Source organism: Limanda limanda, chromosome 3 (genome assembly GCF_963576545.1).
Source record: "Limanda limanda chromosome 3, fLimLim1.1, whole genome shotgun sequence".
In the NCBI taxonomy this organism is placed as follows: domain Eukaryota; kingdom Metazoa; phylum Chordata; class Actinopteri; order Pleuronectiformes; family Pleuronectidae; genus Limanda; species Limanda limanda.
The window spans coordinates 25,756,376-25,774,618 of NC_083638.1; the positions used below are offsets into that span (position 1 = coordinate 25,756,376).

General features: G+C 40.3%; 1 protein-coding gene across 2 annotated transcripts; it reads right to left on the reverse strand.

Moving 5' to 3' along the window:
- Positions 1–361: 361 nt before the first annotated feature.
- dync1li2 (dynein, cytoplasmic 1, light intermediate chain 2) lies at positions 362–16,342 on the reverse strand. 2 transcript variants are annotated; one of them, XM_061068931.1, is made up of 13 exons: positions 16,045–16,342; positions 15,198–15,271; positions 14,589–14,705; positions 14,242–14,472; positions 9,068–9,231; positions 7,553–7,646; positions 7,255–7,390; positions 6,992–7,103; positions 6,787–6,846; positions 6,130–6,174; positions 5,875–5,992; positions 4,634–4,780; positions 362–3,786 (listed from the first exon to the last, which is right to left on the reverse strand). In XM_061068931.1, the coding sequence occupies exons 1-13, from the start codon at positions 16,128–16,130 to the stop codon at positions 3,674–3,676; spliced, it is 1,497 nt and encodes a 498-aa protein (XP_060924914.1). In that variant the 5' UTR covers positions 16,131–16,342; the 3' UTR covers positions 362–3,673. The 2 variants fall into 2 exon arrangements, with proteins under 2 accessions (XP_060924914.1, XP_060924915.1); XM_061068932.1 differs by having other exon boundaries at positions 3,695–3,781.
- Positions 16,343–18,243: the final 1,901 nt, after the last annotated feature.

The following is an 18,243-nucleotide window of genomic DNA, read 5'->3' on the forward strand; positions in this document are numbered from 1 at the left end:
TACAATTCTTTAGCTGGAATGATGTAACTCCACTTCCCTGTGCTTTACTGCCCTCATATGGTTTTTAGTGGGAACAAACTGTTGCCCAGGTTAATTGCTGAGGGCTGGAGATGCTGCAAAAAAATCGACATCATCACTATGTAAAGTCTTTACCTTTGGTGGAGCTCTTGATATTTTTCACATGTGAAAATGAGATAAATGCATTTGTTAAAGTGCAATTACATTAATGATTAGCAATTTTGTTTAGTGTTATTGTGTGAGATGGATTTAGGGTTCTAAAGCTATGAAAGTGGTAAATGTTTTATATCATGAAAAAAAAACAAAAAAAAACAATAGACACAAAAATGTTAGTCAACCACAGTTTGGATTCTTGGTTTTATTGAAGCCAGGGGTCTGATAAACATTTTCCTTATCTTTGTCGGTGTAAGAAGCGAGAATCCACGCGGCAGCTTAGTGGCTACACAATTTTGTTTAAGTGATACAATCAAACTTCTTAATTAGTTCAGGACACAGAAGAATGCAGCCGGCCACGTGTTTACAATATCATGATATCCTGAATACAAAAAGTACTGGAAGCAGAAGCTCTGTAGTCTCACATCGATGCAGACTGTCGATAGTGGTTGAAGGCAATTCAGTTATGACGTGAGGAGGCTGTCACCTGACGTCTGAGTACAAAAGTTAACATCATCTGGTCATTGTTCCATCTTAGAAGCCGCATCCAATCTTTATGAAGAGTTAAGTGCAGCTTTGAGACGGAGCAGCATGAGAGCGCTTCATTCCACTCAGCTAAAATCCAAATTCAAAAAGTGTGGTTCGGTTTTGTAAGGACAAATCAGCGCGGTCAGAGAAGCTAGGGTGACATTACAAAACTCATTTTTAACAGTGTAAATGGCCAAATTATATATATTTTAAACAACTGAAGCAAAACATGCCTGTGTAAGATGTAAAAAGATACAAAGGGATGTTTCATGAGCATAAAAAAAAGGACGACCCTGAAAATGAATGGACATTTATTTGGTTTATCTACTTCAAGATGTCCCCGAAAAAAACATTCCAAAAGTGTAATGACAATCATTTCCACTGGGTTGACATTGAACGTACAATATCACCGGCAGAAAGAAATTATTCCATGGTTAACCAGAAGGGGCACTTTCCATAACTTAAGCAGCAAATGCAGGTAAACAATGCAGTTTTAAGGTGTAGGTTAAATTCTATGTTCTTTGCTAAATTATCTAAAAAGGCAAGGCAAGAGAGAAAAATATGCATTCTGTGTTTTCAACTGTAGCAACAGGGAAATGATACAAGTGGCCATGGAAAAGTGCGAAAATAAACAAGTGGTGGTTCTGCTCCTGGCTGTTCTGAAAATTGTGCTTTATCCACCGAGGCAACAGACCCTCAGGTGCACGGCCCACCCAGTCACAAGAAATAAAGAGAAAATTTAAAACGATAAGAGCTTAATTTGGATCAAAAGTAAAAATCATAATAGTTGAGTAGCATCATGCATGTTGTGGTTATTCCCTTACAGAGTAAATGACGTTGAACCTAATTGCATTTCTGTACCACTTCAGTGAATTTGCCAAATTCTATCAGAACACAATTATGGCAGGTTTTTCTTTTGACTTCTCACATCGCAGATATGGTCGAAATAAGGCATTTTTTAGGGTGTTAGTCAAAACAGAGATCATAGGCAGGTCTGAAATGTGGAATGCAAGAGCTCCATGCAACAGTAGCACAAAAAAAATGGCCACAGATTAATCCTATGGATGATTATCATCTATAAAAGCAGAAAGTAGTGACTATGTATCTTTGGTTCCATGTTCCAAGTCCCGTTTTCTCCTTTTTGCTGTTATTTGAATAACAAACAGCTGCTCTCTTCACACATCCCATTTATCTGTGAAATCTACTGATGGTCATTATCCATTGGATTAAGCAGGGCCTTGCATACAGACTCAAGAATGATAACATGGCTCCATGAAACCATCAATATTATTACAGATGATTTGATATGGTACAGTTAATGGTTTTACTTTAACAAAAAAAGTGAAAAGAAATTACATAACACAATTAAGCAACCCCCTTAAGGACACACAAATGAATTAGGAGCATTCCTGTGAAGGCAGGGCGCCCAGTGTGACAAACTGTTAGCTGTACATTGAAGGCAAAGGTCGTGGTTTTAAAAAGGGCACCGAAAGAGGCGGAACGAAAAAGATCTGTCGGGAAATGAACTGCTTTCCTGCAGGGATGTGTCTCTACAACTACCTCACGTAGAAACTGGGAATGTTGTAACTGACATGCGAAGTACAGTGTGAATAAAACACGTGAAGCCAAAAGGAGGAGGACAGTGCCGTCAAACACTGAACAATACAATATCTCATTTTGTTCAAACCACAGAGAAGTGTTGTGTGTGTTTCGGCTGCAAAGCGAGTGGTTTCAACTACAGCGAGTGTTCTTCTGAGGGACCCAAAAAGCTCCACCCTGTGGTCTCTTCTTAATATCAGCAGCCTTTACAGTTTTCTATGAAGGCATTCAATCTATTGCTCTATTGAACACTAGCAACAAGGCCACAGAAACTTTCCATTCTGAAAAAGAACAGTGACCACAGGCTTGTTGTACATTAACAAAAATGTAAAATGAAATAAATTATTTGGATGACCAGAAATGGACAAAAAACGATTGTGCTACAGGGCCTCTCCTCTTCCGCAGACGAGCACCTCTACTAAGACACGAACAGCTAACTGTGCGAGGCACTTAGGAGTTATAGTAGGAAAGATGCTGCCCACCCCCCCTCCCCCAATATACATACCTGTAGCTAAAGAAGAGATTCTGTTGCAAACTCTACGAGTCTCATTTAGTTAAAGAAGCCTTTTTCAGAATTTGGACAGAATTGCATTTTATACAAAATCCAGATTAAACTGAATAGACCTTTTTTTTATATTTACAGAATCCTTCAGGATGACGAGGTCAAATGATGTGATATGCTGTCAGCTGTCTGGACTCGTCACATTAGTGTCATGACGTCAGTGGCATTTTATCGCATAACTACGTGTTGCAGATCATGATGTTTCATTAAACCGATAAATGGTGCACAAAATAAAATAAAGACAGAACTTTGTATAAATACATCAGTATCATATCCAACATTTTTTTCTTTTTACATACTACATATGTTTGCAAATATTTTAATTACTTTTTTTTCAGTGAATATATTTGTTGTTTAAATACCTTTCCAATCGCAACCGAATTCCTTCCATCAGATAAGCTGAACCAGAGGCCACAGGGCCAGTATATTTCCACTAAACCCATGAGGAGAGCATGTTCTATCCCAGGACCCTTGGTGCCTGCAGCCCAGCACACCAGGCTGGCTGCCAGGGAGTGTGCACACATTTCCATCATCCCGACATTCCCTCACAAAAGAACATTTACACTGGACGAGAGGACAGAAATAAAGCCAAGCCTTCAACGCGTTCCATCTCATTAACACCTCCATCTTTGTCATCTCTCTCTTCCAAACTCACCAGAACACCAGCATATCTGATAGCATCTCAAACTCATTTCGGTGACGCCCACTTGTGTGCAGACTGATATAGACATTGGGAATTTGGTCGTTATTTAAAAAATGTATTTTTTTTCCAAAGTATTAACGCAGTGGACGATGCAGTCGCTATTGTTGCCTTCACGCTTCGTTTTCTGCCGGCGGTGGGATGTTGTTAGCGGAAACCAGGGGGTCTTGTTTGCGAGTCATCCTGTCCAACTCGGCCTGGACATCAGTCAAACCCGGCTTCTGCCCTTGGGAAAAACAGGAGACAAAGCCCAAAAGGTAATCTCCTGTAGTGTCTGTGTGTTCATAAATAACAGTTTTCTATGGCCAGCAAGCAGAGAGATGGGGGGGTTGGATGGTGATGCGGTCCCATGCTGGAGCTGGGTGGCTCCCTGCCACAGTTAACACACATGCAAAACTAATCATAGGACAAAGGAATCATGTACTCATGCATTATCCTTTCAGCTGGTTCTCAGAGAGATGTTAACACTGCTCAGCACTGGAACAACAAGTCATGTCAGTGGTCTCAGACACAGATGAGTTATGCGATGAGTTCCTTGATATTTCCCTGGGTAGATTCAGCTATTTCATAAACAGTATTTGACTGTGTTATATTTACCAAATATAACAAAGCTTCAAAGAAGGGTAAAACTTGCAAAACAGCCGAGGTTACTGACAAGTATTAGTTGAGCAAAAAGCTGTGGGACATGGTGTGGAGTGAGTGACGTTAGTTTCATGGTGACACTCATGGTTTTGAGGTTTTGAGCATACAGGCCTGTCACATGTTCCCTCGGTCGACAGAAGTTCAGTCAAAGAGAAAAACTTTTCTTTCTCCCTTGTTTTAAAGTTCTTTTTCAGGCTGCGGAGATAAAACTCCAAACGGGAAAATGCTCCACTATCAACAAAAGACTTTGTTTCTAACTCCTGTTGTCTTAAGACTGCATGTTGTCAATGCTCTGAGATGGATGTAAAAGCACAGAATGTCAATAACACAACTGTTTTGATAAAAGGAAAACTGTAGACCTGCAGGGAACAAGTCTTTAGAATGGAGAAGACGTACGGAGGCGAGGTGCATTAAAAAACAAAAGGCTTTACCTGTTTTCTTGGCAGACCCTTGCACTCCAGCCCCAACTGCTGCAGCTCCTGGGCTTCCTGGGCTCCCCGGGCTTCCTGGGGACCCGGTCTTTTTACTCAACAGACTGTTGAAGAAGTTAGCCAGCACTCCCTCATTGGCAGCCCCCGCTGCATGAGAAAAAATTGCTTTTTAAATGAAACCTGCATTTCTTTTTAACATTGTTTAAGCTAACAAGATGACAAACACAATTTGGATACATTTATTACATAGAAATATATTGATAACAACTTTCACCCACAACACTTAAGATATGAATCACAATTGAACTGTTATTGCTTTGAACATTCCTCCCAGTCTGCATGGATTTAAACAGTGTTCTTTTAAGCATAATGAAATGCTTAAAGACAGATTGATGCAGAGGTGATCTTGATTTTATTCTGAAATCCGAGCCTGTGCTCTGATCCAAAAAGAAGACAGGATTGACTTAACCCAAGTCAAGATGAAGGGAGGGGGGGCTGCAGATTGTCCATATGTGGTTATATACAATGTTGTGTGAAAATAACTTAACATTAGTCTTTGTTAAAACAACTGTTAAATTCAGTCAATTATGGAAGAGATTTGGTTTGCGTGACCGCTGACTCTCATAAGTTCACCATTACAAATAAACATTTGTCTCAGAGGGATTTCCAGTCTTACAGACATATGACTCCCTCTATCTCAAGTAGTAGGTGCTTGGTAAGGAAAGAAAATATTCAACAAAACCTCCTTTATCAGGAAAAAAATTTATTGACTAAGTTGCACAGGACAGAGAACCGTCCTAATTTTAAGATAGTGAGCAAAGCTTAGAATATTAAATGTTAAGTATAGTAAAGGTCTAGTTAAAGCCAATATTCAAGGTGGAATGTAAAACCACATACTAAACTAAATGATGGAGGGAAAGTCAATATTTCTGTTTGGCCACCTCTGGAGTGTAGGAATGTTAAGTGTGAAATATTTTCACTTTTACCGCTTGGGGGCAGTAGTGCAGCAATTCAAAGAAAATGTGTTAATTTTACAAAACATCTAAGACTTGAACAATTTTGTTCAAGGCAGTTTTGTTTCACGGTTTTAGTTATTTTAATTAAATAACTGTGTAAGATGACAGAGTGTTTTGAAATCAGTAGAGGTAATTATGTCATTCACTGAGACTAACTACAGAGCACTGGAGTGTAAAGATCACAGTCACTAGATGTTGAAATATATGACCACTAAGAGCTCCTACCCTTCATGTTAGGGTCAGGCTTCTTGACTGCAGTCATTGGTGAGCCGCTGGTCGCGGTGGGTTGGCCAGCTCGACCTGCAGGCCTGGGAGACGCCGACGAGGGCCGTCCTGGAGACTCCTGCAACACAGAAACCCAGAGTGAGACTGTGACCACAAATAAATCGCTCAGTTTGAGTATCAGGAAGGAAACATGATACAGTTCAGAGAAAAAGGAGAAAAATAATCCACTGGTTTGAGGGATGTTTAGACACTTACTGTGGCCCCTCTTGTTGGTGTGGCTGGCTGCTTCGCTAACAAAGACTGGAAGGAAAAAGAGCACATAGTTTCACTCAGATCTCAGGCATGGTTTCCCAACAATAGGTTTCTATTCACAGTCAAATGGAAAGCACAAGGCCAAAATAAAACAGATATACAATTGTTAACAAATTTTGAATTTTCTGGGAATTATTTTATTCAGACAGTAATTACAATTAATCTAATTTTGAAAAATCTGCACATGTATAAAAGGACAGGAACTGAAAGCATCTATTCACTTCTGTTCAACTAACTACAGTAGAATCTTTTATTTGATAAATGAAAATTGGTGCATTTAAACATAAGAGAAGCAAGAGACTCGCTTAAATGTGTGTTTTAACTTCCTTCCTGGTATATTTATCCACTAAATAGGAAGCGAAGGCAACATTACTCATCAGGTGGAAGTTTAAAATGTTCCCCAGAACATGATTACGATAAACATTTGTTTTGCCATAAAAAATCCTGGAAAGGATCACAAGCCAACTAGTTGTTCACACAATTTTTGCCAAATACGTTTTTGAGACATCGTAATTCCATGCAGGAAATTAAATTTGATTTAGAAAACTTCTCATTGGCTGGAGAAAGAAATCATTAAATATAGAGGAAAGAGACTCTTACCTGTTGCTTCATCAGAAAAACCTGCTCATCCTCCGCATTTATCTCTTTATCATGAACCAGCTACAAAGAGGAGCATAACAGAGAGAAAGCCATCAAAACAAAATAAAGGAGAATTGCAGGAGGTTCTGAAATAGTTGATTAGTTTATTTATTGGCTTCAAAAATAATTGGCACATTTTGTATTTTCCGTATTTGCACTGTCATACCTTCCGAACTGGAGGCTTTGTGATAAAGTCTTCAAAAGGATCTTCGGGTCTGACTGTTGTGAAGTTTTCATGCAAAATCCCAATTTTCTTCTCATTATCCCATCCAGACGGACTAAAATACAAGACAAAGGTAGATTACAGGATGTGCAAACTATACATTCTGTTTTTTAGAATTAGCTGGTGGTAATATCTGCTGGTGGCTGCTAATAATACTGAATCAAAACTAAACAAGCCATGACAAACTAAACTAGAGCATTACTTACATGAAAACTGCATCCTTCTCCACCACTAAGGCAGGTGTGGTGAACTGGAAGTCATAAATCTTGTGTACTAAATATTTGTAAAGCAGATCCAGGTTCTTCTCCTCTTTGACTGAGGTGTAGATCAGGCCGGCTCCATCTGTTACAGTTCAGTCAAGGCAGCAATGTAGACTGATTGATTGATTGATAATAACCAGAATAACATGAGCCAAATCAAACTGACAAATGGGCTGTTTATGTTTAAACAGAAAATGTAAATCTAACGACCATGTTTTGAAACAAATATGCATGAAAAGGATACACTGTAAGCAAAATCGCCTGATGTTGGACTGGATGAAATCAAATTGCTCCTCTCTGTAGTCATGCTCCTTCTCTAGTACGCTGATTGAGTCACACTGGAGAGACGAACAGAGAGAGGGGGAAAGAAATGTTTTCATGAGAGACAACAAAATGTCAGCATTTACATGTGAACAAGATAACACTGTGCTCTGCATCTTTAAAACCCGCCGGCAATAACTGTGTTTTGTGCCGTGTCTAGGAGGAACAAATAGATTAGATTCCTAGAGATGCAGCACATTGATGCTTTGACCTGTGAGTCCTAGGAGATTATACTGCACCATTACATGAATATTCAGTACTCAGGGATCCACAGACGGAAGAACACCTGCCAAAGTACACAAAACCACCCTGTGTTGTAGTTCCCATGACAGTAGGTGTCTCCGGGGCCACATTTTTCCAGCATGACAAACACACACAGAGTGACATGGTGAAAACACAACCAGCGAAACCCTAAAGTCAGTCCACATTGACTGAGAAAGAACCAGTAATAAAAGCACCCATATTCCAAGGTTTCTGCATTATTAGACCTCATTAAAAATCACCAAAAAAGTTTAGTTGTTGTTTGTGATACTTGTCTGTCTGCTGACAGAGGGGGTGTGATGTGACAGCGACATCATTGAAATAATAGTATTTCCTGTCCCTAGATTCCTACTGCAGCTTCCCCCATATGTCATCATGACAGAAGAGATGAGGTTTAATTTAAGACTGAAATGCACAGTTTTGCAAGTATATTTCAAAAGACCTAGCCCAAACAGTTATAAATATCAAATAAGGCTCTTCAACAATCTTCTGCAAAGCCGAATAGTGCGACAAGAGCTAGACAGAGGCACTAAAGGGAAAAAAGGCACTTTCATAATTTTCTAGTCACAGCGAGCATGTGAAGCTCTGCTGATGGCAACACTGTGTTTCTCAGCACTGCTCTTTGCCTGGAGGATAAAGGAGGACGTATAATGCCAGCTTTTTATTAGAAGATACTGCCTCACAAAGCACAACATAAAACTAAAAGCATGAATAAAAGTTAACTCAAATGTATCAGCGGGGAGTGCACAGACACTATGAGTCCATATGTCCTGATAGCCAGTCAAGACTGCATCAGAGCAACACGACAGTAAAGGAGGCTTTCTTAGAGCCAAGTACTGACGAGTGAGAACGGCTGTGGCTGAAGAAGGGAACTAGAATTGCCGCCTTGCAGTCGTATGCCTCTGGCAACAAGTCACAGGAAATATGGTCAGAATCTGTTCAACAAGTTAAAGCGATGAAGACAGGTCAGAAATGAGTTTTTGCAGATAATTTTGTCACGGTGAAAATGACCTTTTAAACGTTCTGCTATAAAATTCCAACATTGTTTTATCCTACAGACATTTGTGTTTGATTGTGTCATAATAACTACTTGTATTACTGAGTTACGTAAACAACAAGTATGAATAAAATGTAGAATTTCACACTTCAGGCTTTCGAGGCTGTAGGACAGATTTACCTTTGTGCAAGCTATTAGCACTGGAATGCCCAGATTGTTTGTGAGTGTGTTTTCCCCGAGCGGGAGCACAACAGCCTCGTCTTCCCCTGCTGTTGGAGCCCGTCTTTGTGGGGAGGATGTGTTGGTATCCTCTGGTTCTGTGTACTCTTGGAACGCTTTTACCACTAGAGGGAAAAAGAGAAATATATATAAATTATTTACTATATATTACTTTTAGTGAATATACAGAGCAGCACAATAAAAACATTAAAATGTCTTTAATAGAAGTGTAACTGACGAGTACAAAATTAGGTACAATTGTTATGGTGCCTGGGAAAAAAAAAATGAATCATAAGTAAGGTCATTTAACCAACAAAGTTCTTCCACACTCAGGGCTCGTGACTGCGACTGATCTGGTCGCATATGCGACTGGAATTTTGGCCGTGCGACTTGATTTGAAATCACGGTCGCACGCGTGCGCCTATAAATATAAGCAAAAATTTCAGGTGTGCGCCTAGATAATGGGCTGCAGAACCAAGTCATAAGCTGGTATGAACGCTAGAAATAATAAGATCCACGCCCCGCTGGCGAAAACTAGTCCCCTGACAGAAACAAGCGATCAAATAAACTACTCTGACACAAGCGATAGAATGATAGTTGCTGTCACTCGCCCGCTTACACAGAACCCGGAAGCGCTATCGCTGGCAGCGCTAGCAGCGCACCGATCCATAATTTCCGCGAGTCAACGCGAGTCGCTGAAGAAACATGGCGACAGCAACGCGCACAAGAAGTGCAGGGACAAGTGTCGCGGACCCCAGCAGGGTAGATCGACCATTCAAGCGGCATTTGACCGGCAGGATGCCGCCCAATGCACAGAAGTAGAGGCGGAGCTTAAGCTTAAGTTCAACACTGCCTACATGATCGGTAAAGAAGAACTACCCTTCACCAAATTCAAACCAATGATTCAACTCATGCAAAAGAATGGACTCAATATCAACACCACATACAGCAATGACACGGCGTGTGCGAAGTTCATCAAAGCCATCAGTGATACACTGAGGGAGAGCACAGCCACACGTATCTCCACAAGTACCTATCTCTCTTTTATGATCGACGGGGATACCGATGTAGAAGTTAGGGAGGGACGAATCAAGAGCTCCACTAGAGCCAGCATGGGTGTGGGCACCGTGGAGGATTTAATCCGCATCTCTGCGGATGGTCCTTCACTGGAGGACTTTGATCCACTTCCTTCTGTAAGGAAGTGGATCAGAGCCGGCCGTAGAGCCAGGAGACCGGAGTTCAGCCGTCCCTGCCCTGTCTAATGAGCTGACCGTTAACGTTGTTGTTTTTTCTTATGTACATGTATGATGTTGAGTAAGTAAGAAACTTAAAGGACATTATATATATAGTGTTGTAACACTATGGCACATGTAGTAGATAGTAATATGTTGTTCTACTGATCATGACTGTAAAACTGATTATATTTTTAGCTATTAATGTCAAAATTAATCCTGATCTGTGAGGCCATTCTTATGTATGATGTTAAGTTATTAAGAAAGGACATTATATATATATATAGTGTTGTAACACTATGGCACATGTAGGAGATAGTAATATGTTGTTCTACTGATCATGACCGTAAAACTGATTATATATATAGCTATTAATGTCAAAATCAATCCTGATCTGTGAGTGTCACCATGGTTTCTTAATGTTATAATATTCTTGTTATTTATTTTTCAACAGTTGACTGCAGGTACAAGAGCAGTCTGAGTAATAAAGAATTTGGTTAAAACAAATGGTGTGATTTGTCCTACTTCCCCTACCATCTAAACCACCTAAAATACCGTGCAATTATTTTCCACCTATCAATGTAGGCCTTTATCTAAGCAAGGTCATGCCTTACATTTTATAATCTGTTCAAACATGTTATTCCAGGTTGTTAACATTGATCAATAGTAGTATTACTTGGTTTGGCCAACGTTTTATAGTGGTGCGCCTAGATTTTGGCTGGTGCTCCCAATTTTTCTGGGTTAGGAGCACAGTGCTCCTAAGCCAAAAAGTTAGTCTGGAGCCCTGCACACTGCATGTCTTCTTTGCTAGTACCTTTGGTAAAGCTAGGGAGCTACTTGTAGCCTCGGCAACACCCTGATGGAGAACTATGAATACATGCTGCACATGCAACAAGTCATTTCTATCATAGTAATAAATTAGTATCATTGGAAATTGTTAACTGTTAACCAAAATGTCGACAGTTTCTATAACAGGCCGTACGTGAAAGCTATAAGATAAATACGTGGCATCCTTTGCTTTTCTGTGCTACTGCAGCTTACCAGACATTTACAAAGCTGCGGGGGAGATGCAAGGGGGGTTATAGGCAGGAAGCCCTGGCCTACTTCCTCAGGAGCTTCGGGAATGCAATAGAGGACAGCCCACAAAGCCAGACAGACTTGCTGCTTAGAGCCAAGCCCTTTACTTTCAGACATGGGATTTAGTATATGGGCCGAGAACTTGTGTTACAAGCAATCCAAAACGTAGCTCTCCTTGGATATAGGATTACACAAATCCAGTGCATATGCACAAATATGTACTTTTTCAACACGAGGACAGGAGTTTGATGTGCTGACTTAACAGCTTTCACAAGCTAGATTTGGAGACATCTCTGGCCTTTTTCTGCCCTCACTGAAATATATATGGGAGAGGACATAACCTGATTAGATAGAGATTTGAATGGCTGCTAAAAGTACAGTCAGACTTCTCATCTAATCCCTTCCATTAGGAGGCAGACATCTGAGATCTACTGACTGAAAACACAGACAACAGACCATAACAACAACAAATGCATCCAAACCTGACACTGTTTACCTTACTAATATTTTCTTAAGATATCATAAATGTGTTAATGTATTAAAAACATCACTCAGCCACTACTGTCATTGTCGTTCATTGTTTATTCGGCCCTGTATCTATCACAGGAGGGTTTGACGGAGTGGTTGATAGAGCAGATGTTTATTCAGATGATTGTTTTTTGACATGAAAACATTAATCTCTGATTTCATGTGATTTCATGTGATGCAAAATAATATTTGGGTGATGAGAAACTTGAAAATACAAAGTGAAAGTGCTGAAGACAGACAGACTTTGCCCCACAACACCTTTTTATCTGCTCCACAAACAAAGGTGAGGTCAAAATTCATATGATGGCTCAGCCTTATGCAAATTATACAGCACTTTTTTCAAGTGCTCAAGCTGAACAACAATTATATATTTAAAAAACAAATAATAGTGACAAATTTACATTTCAGCAAAGATGCCTGTACAAGCTAAAGCTACAAATATATTCTTCTTTGACTAACACCAATAAAATAAATATGGTCTCAGTGAAAATTTCAAGACAAACCCAGGTTTAACAAGTGTTTAACTGTCCACTGGTTGCTGCTGTCTTGTGGTTGAAACACTGACAGCTGTCACACTACTTGCTTCCTCTTATTTAAGTGAAAAAGACAGAGTGAAAACAAAATACCCAAGTGGTTTTCTTACACACTTCTCCTAAACACTGCAGCTTAAAACAATCCCCATCCCGTCACTAACACCGAGGACACAGAGTGAAATGTTTCTCATTTCAACTTGTGGTGCTGGCAGTAGCGGGCTGAATCTGTAATTTGACTTGAGACCGTCAGCAGCCAGCCTACTTCAGTTACAGCAAAGGAGTCAGAACGTCCGGCCCACGGATTCAGACTCAGTTTACGTCCCTTCCCTGTTGGAGGGGAGGGAACAATGATGCAATACGACTGCAAGACTCTCTGGACAAAAGTCTCTAGCCAACACATCCATTCTGTCTATTTCCTTCACACACACACACACATCCACAAATACATAGTCTGACTCAGTGTCACCAATGTGCTACTGACATCACAGGATCACACTGATATGCTGGGAGATGATTTATCTGGATGATGTGTCTAAGCCAAACTGGAAATCTGACTGTTAGTGGGGGGGTCAAAAGGTTTGGTCAAAGAGAGGAAGGAGGACAGGCGCTTGAGAGATCTGGCAAACAGGTATGAAATGAAGTTTCACAAATAGACCAAAATTTTAAGTACAACTGCATATTTACAACTTGAATAATAAATGTTCAAGAAAACATCTTCACCATGTGATGTATAGATTCCAGGCAGTATTTCCTGTTATGTCAGGAAAGGAAACTGTAAAGTAAACCCCTTCAAAATCATTATGTGTTTTCAGTTTACAATGTGCTTTAGTCATCACTTGGCTACAAGCGGCACTTTTTTTTTCAATATATTTGCCAGCTCACACAACTACATGTTACCACTTGTCACTGTATTAACCTGTCACATTCAAAACACTTAAAATTAAAACGGCAAGACTTTGACATCTGAATGATAAATCATTTCAGACTTTTAGAGCAGCAGCAGCAAGCAAACTTTAGAAGCAGCAAAGGACCGACTGTACAACCCTGCAGGCTGACCTGACTCGTCTTTAAAGCAACAATCTCAGCCAGCATAAAAGATCTGTTCATAAGAGAGATATCCAATTCTAAAATTAACAGGAGAACAGCATCGGAGTGCATCACAAGCATTGATTTGCAGTTATTGCCTGCAGCCAGAACACACAGCTGAGGATCATGGGCCTCTCTGCTGATGAGCAAGAAACAGCCATGACAGGCTGTAATGTTGTACAGTGCTTCGCCTTCACACAGCGGCGAGCCAGCGCTTCTTTTTCCCAGAAACTGGTCAGCAATGAGTCTGATTGTTATTATGTAATTAACTTGTGAAGCGAGAATCTTTTCTAATTTTACAATTAACAGGGTAGCACATTAAACAATTAATCATTATTTAGTTAGAGGAAGCTGGATATTTTGTAAGTATAACATATGACCTATTTTATTGGCTTTCAACTGCATGAGTCACCTGATTATCTTAGTCATAATTGAGAGATCATGTCTGTGGTCAGCAACAGGCTAGTTCAGTTGGCGTATGATGGATAATAACCCTGAGACTGCAGACCCCCAGAGAACATTCATGTCCAAGGTGTATAGATATTTCAGTTATTTGACTGAAACAGAAAAATCTCGGTCTGAACCGAAACAAGGATTTGGGGAAAGGCTACACCCATTGAATGTTTAATTTCTAATACTGAGAGACACGTGTGGGTGGAGAACGTCATGTAGTACTTACTTCTCTGCTCCATTTCTCTCATGTTCTCAGGGGGGATCCTGAGCTTGTCCACGTGGTCACGCAGCACACTGGCCCACTTCTGTAGAGAATCCATAATGGTCCAGGGCCGTGACATGTCCACAACAAATACAGCTAGACAATCAGGTAGCGTCTTATCTGAAACAGCGAACTTGAGTAGGCCTTTGTGGTATACATCCCCATCCAGGATCCACACATTGCAACGGGAAAGGTCTGTAAAAGAGAAGCCAAATCCAGGTTACATACAGGCTGCATGATAATTGTTTTGTTATGGATCTATTTTACTAAAGGCTACTGCTGTGAAACAACAACAGAGCAGGTAGACTCACCGTCTCTGTCCTCATCGTGGACACTTAAGTACAGATACTCCAGCCCCCTCCCTTTCTTGTTGTGATCAGCTCCTTGAAGTTTGGCCATAAGCGATGTTTTTCCGGATCCATCCTCACCTGCCAGATATTTTATACATCAGCCGTAGCAGTATTGACACATGCATGCTAACATGATAGTTGTGATTAATGCAGAATATGCTGTGCAAATGTACCAATAAATAACGTGCTCTCTATTACAAAAAAACATAACTAAACTTCACAATATTTCCACCTCAATGCAAAATAATAGATTAATCTACTCATTTAAAAAGCAACAACACCTCACACACATCTTTCTGGGTTAAAAACAGTGTTTCTAAGGGGACACCCATATCAAAATGAGCCCACATAAGTCTGTATTTTTACTTTAGCTCTTGTGCATATCCCCTTGGTAGAAAGCCAGCTAAGAGAGCAGAGAGTTCTATAAATGTGGAGTCACACACTTTAGTAAATTCAGTGTTATTCTGCAGTTTGCGGGGCTCCACCCAACTTAAGCTTGACTAATGCAAGAGCACCGAAAACACTGCAGAAGCACAGGCTTCCATACGTGTGGCTTCAGAAAATACATACCAAACACCAGGATGTGTTTTCCTGATGGTAACTTTGAGGTCGATTGGTTGGAAACTTCACTCAGTATCGAAGTCCTGCAAGAAAATAACAGGACGTACAGTGAGAAAACCCCCGGCTACAGAGGTTAGCTTCACAGTCGAGTGGTTCATTGACAGGATCCTACTGTAGGTTCAGGTTGCTACCACAACACTAACTTGCCAGGTAGCGTTTCATGGCAATAACTTGAGATCTAAACAAGGATTATTATACTTTTTCTTATCCCGGCGATGGGTCCACGGTATCACAAAAACAGGAAATGACAGGTCATCAGTGGTGCGTTAGAATGAAGCAGTAAAACCGAGCTGACGATCTGAATCCTGAAAGTTAAAGCTTCATCATAGTTCGATTCTCATAGAAAGACATTGACTGGAGCCACTGTTCCTCCTCTGCATGCTTCGGTTTGTCAGATTTGGTGCTAGCTTGTTCCCATTTACGTCCATGTTCATGTTAGCTAGCTTTATAAGCATAAAAGGAGCTAACCGGCTATTGCAGTGACACTGTCCCGGTCCCTGACACCACGAATAGCTCCTCTCATACTTCACAAGTCAATTCAACAACACTTCTCGTATCAGTAAACCCCGCTAGCCGTGGCGCGGTGTTGTTTAGCTAACCAGCAGTAGCCCGGCTAGCTGACGTTAGCAGAGGAGCTAACACACTGACCGCCCAGCCTGAGCCAGATGCTAGCGCTGCAGCTAGCCCGGCCGGCGTCTGACCAACCCGGCAGTGACAAAGCAGAACCACGGAGGCTGGGCTCGGACACGAAACGCCCCGGGGGGCACAGGACTGTTGCGGGAAGAGCGGGGCTCACCAGAGGGTTTGTCCTTCTTCGTCTTCGTTGCTGTTGTCGCCTGCTCCGGCTGCGCCCGGGAGCTGCTTCTCCAGAACGGGAGCCATCTTCTCTTCCTACAACCACAAAGGCGAGGCCCTGCTGCTGCCTAGGCACCGCTAGCACCGCCCTCCCTCAAGTAGCGAGCGGGGTGCGCTACATTCGAGCACCGCAACGCCGCGCCGGACCCAGAGCGACCCTCTCCGCTATTATCACTTTAATATTAATTTCCAGGAGTTAATCAGCTTCTTGTACAAAGTTATGTACTAATAGATACACATGTAGGATATAGAATCAGGCTGTGGTGTAAGGGTGGGTTCAATTTGTTCACCGAATAATCGAGCCGCCCCTCTCGCCACATGCCAATACATGACGTCATAGCAGTTTTTCCGTTAACAGCTGATGATGACGAAGAAGAAGATGATAACAATCATTTCCTTTGGTCAGAAGTTCCACACACTCACAACCAGAGTATAAACACACATTCTGACTTTCAGGGAAGATCAAACCTCTATTTATTTATTAAATTTATATATTTATTTATTTATTCATTTATTGTGGTCAGAAGTTCAACAAACACGAACAGTATAAACACCGTTTGACTTTTAGAGGGGATCAAAACTGTGATTTTTATTTATTTATTGTAGTCAGAAGTTCATCGTACTTCCACCGAGAGTACAAGCACTTTATGTCTTTTAGAGAGGATCAAACCTGTGATTGTTATTTATTTATTATGGTCAAAAACATGTGATATGTATTTAGGCACTGACAGACAGAGAGACAGAAATTCTATGAATTGTATTTTAAAGTTGGTGCTTTCAAGGGTTGAGCAATCCTTGTTATTATTATAATAATTTTTTTCAGGCAAATTAATTGGCTTTTTGTTAATATACATTTTTTTTATTGATTAATTTAATTTAATTTGATTTAATTATTTATTTGTTTTACAATTTTATTGAGTCCATTTAAGCCAATTCATTCAGATGCGATTCTGAGGTTTCTTATTCCAGTTTATGATTAAATGGTGATATTTCTGGCTGAAAACTGAAAAGGGAAAAACACAATTTCTATTAGTAAAATCTGTAAGCAACAATTTTACTTCACTGTCGTTTTATTTGTAATAACTCTTATGCATCTGGCATTCTAATACATCAAATTTAATTCTGAAATATATATATGTTTTTAAAGGGATATTGTTTCGTAACCCAAAATACACTAACGTGCAGTTGTGAAAATATGATGTGATACCATGATGTAATCAAAGCCTTCTCACTGTGGACATTCCTGACATAAGCAGTGATAATGGTTTCATTCCATTTACTTATTCCTCAACTCTGATACTATGCATTCACTGAATTGTAACATTGGCAACTATCTGTTTATACCACAGAAGTATGAAATATGATAAGAATGAGATTGTACTGAAGTGAAGATTGTTTACTCATTAGGAGACAGAGCTTCAAAAAGGTTATTTATTTGTGTAAATGTGGAAGTGAACATCAAATATCAATCACATTGTTTTGTTTGAAATCGGATTATCATCAGTTAATTTATATATTCATGAAACATATTAACCTGCCCAGTGTATACTCTTCTTATAGGAATTCAACCCCAGCCAAAGCAGTGTGAGACATTCCTGCACTTTGATGTAGAGCGATTGGCCCATAGGTTGTTGTAGCCCCAGCACCTGTTTCTGTATTTCTCCATCTCCACTGCCTTTCAGTCAGAGCTGCAGACAAATGAGCTTTAAACATCAGCCTGATGAGAACTCGGGAGGGTTTTCCAAGGCCTCTCCTCATGTGTGTGAGCCGTCTGCCTGTGTGGAGCAGGGTGGTTGGCTGGGATGGAGGTCGGACTCCTGGGAATGCATTCCAGAGATTTTACATCATGTGAAACTCCGCCTTTGCTGTTCATTTGTCACTATTTAGCTGTTCTGTCAGCAAGGAAAACAAATAACAAAGATTGTTTTATTTTCCCCCTCCTCTCTAACTATATATTGGACACAGAAAAGTAAACAGAGCATTAAAATGAATCATTACTTATAGGTCTCAAAACTACAGAAAAGTTGTTATTTTTTTGTGGTAAAATATGTAGCTCGATTTTTCCCAACGTCATTGAAAAATCACCAAAACAAATAAGCACTAAAAAGCAATATTAGTATAATCTTGGTTGAGTATCGAG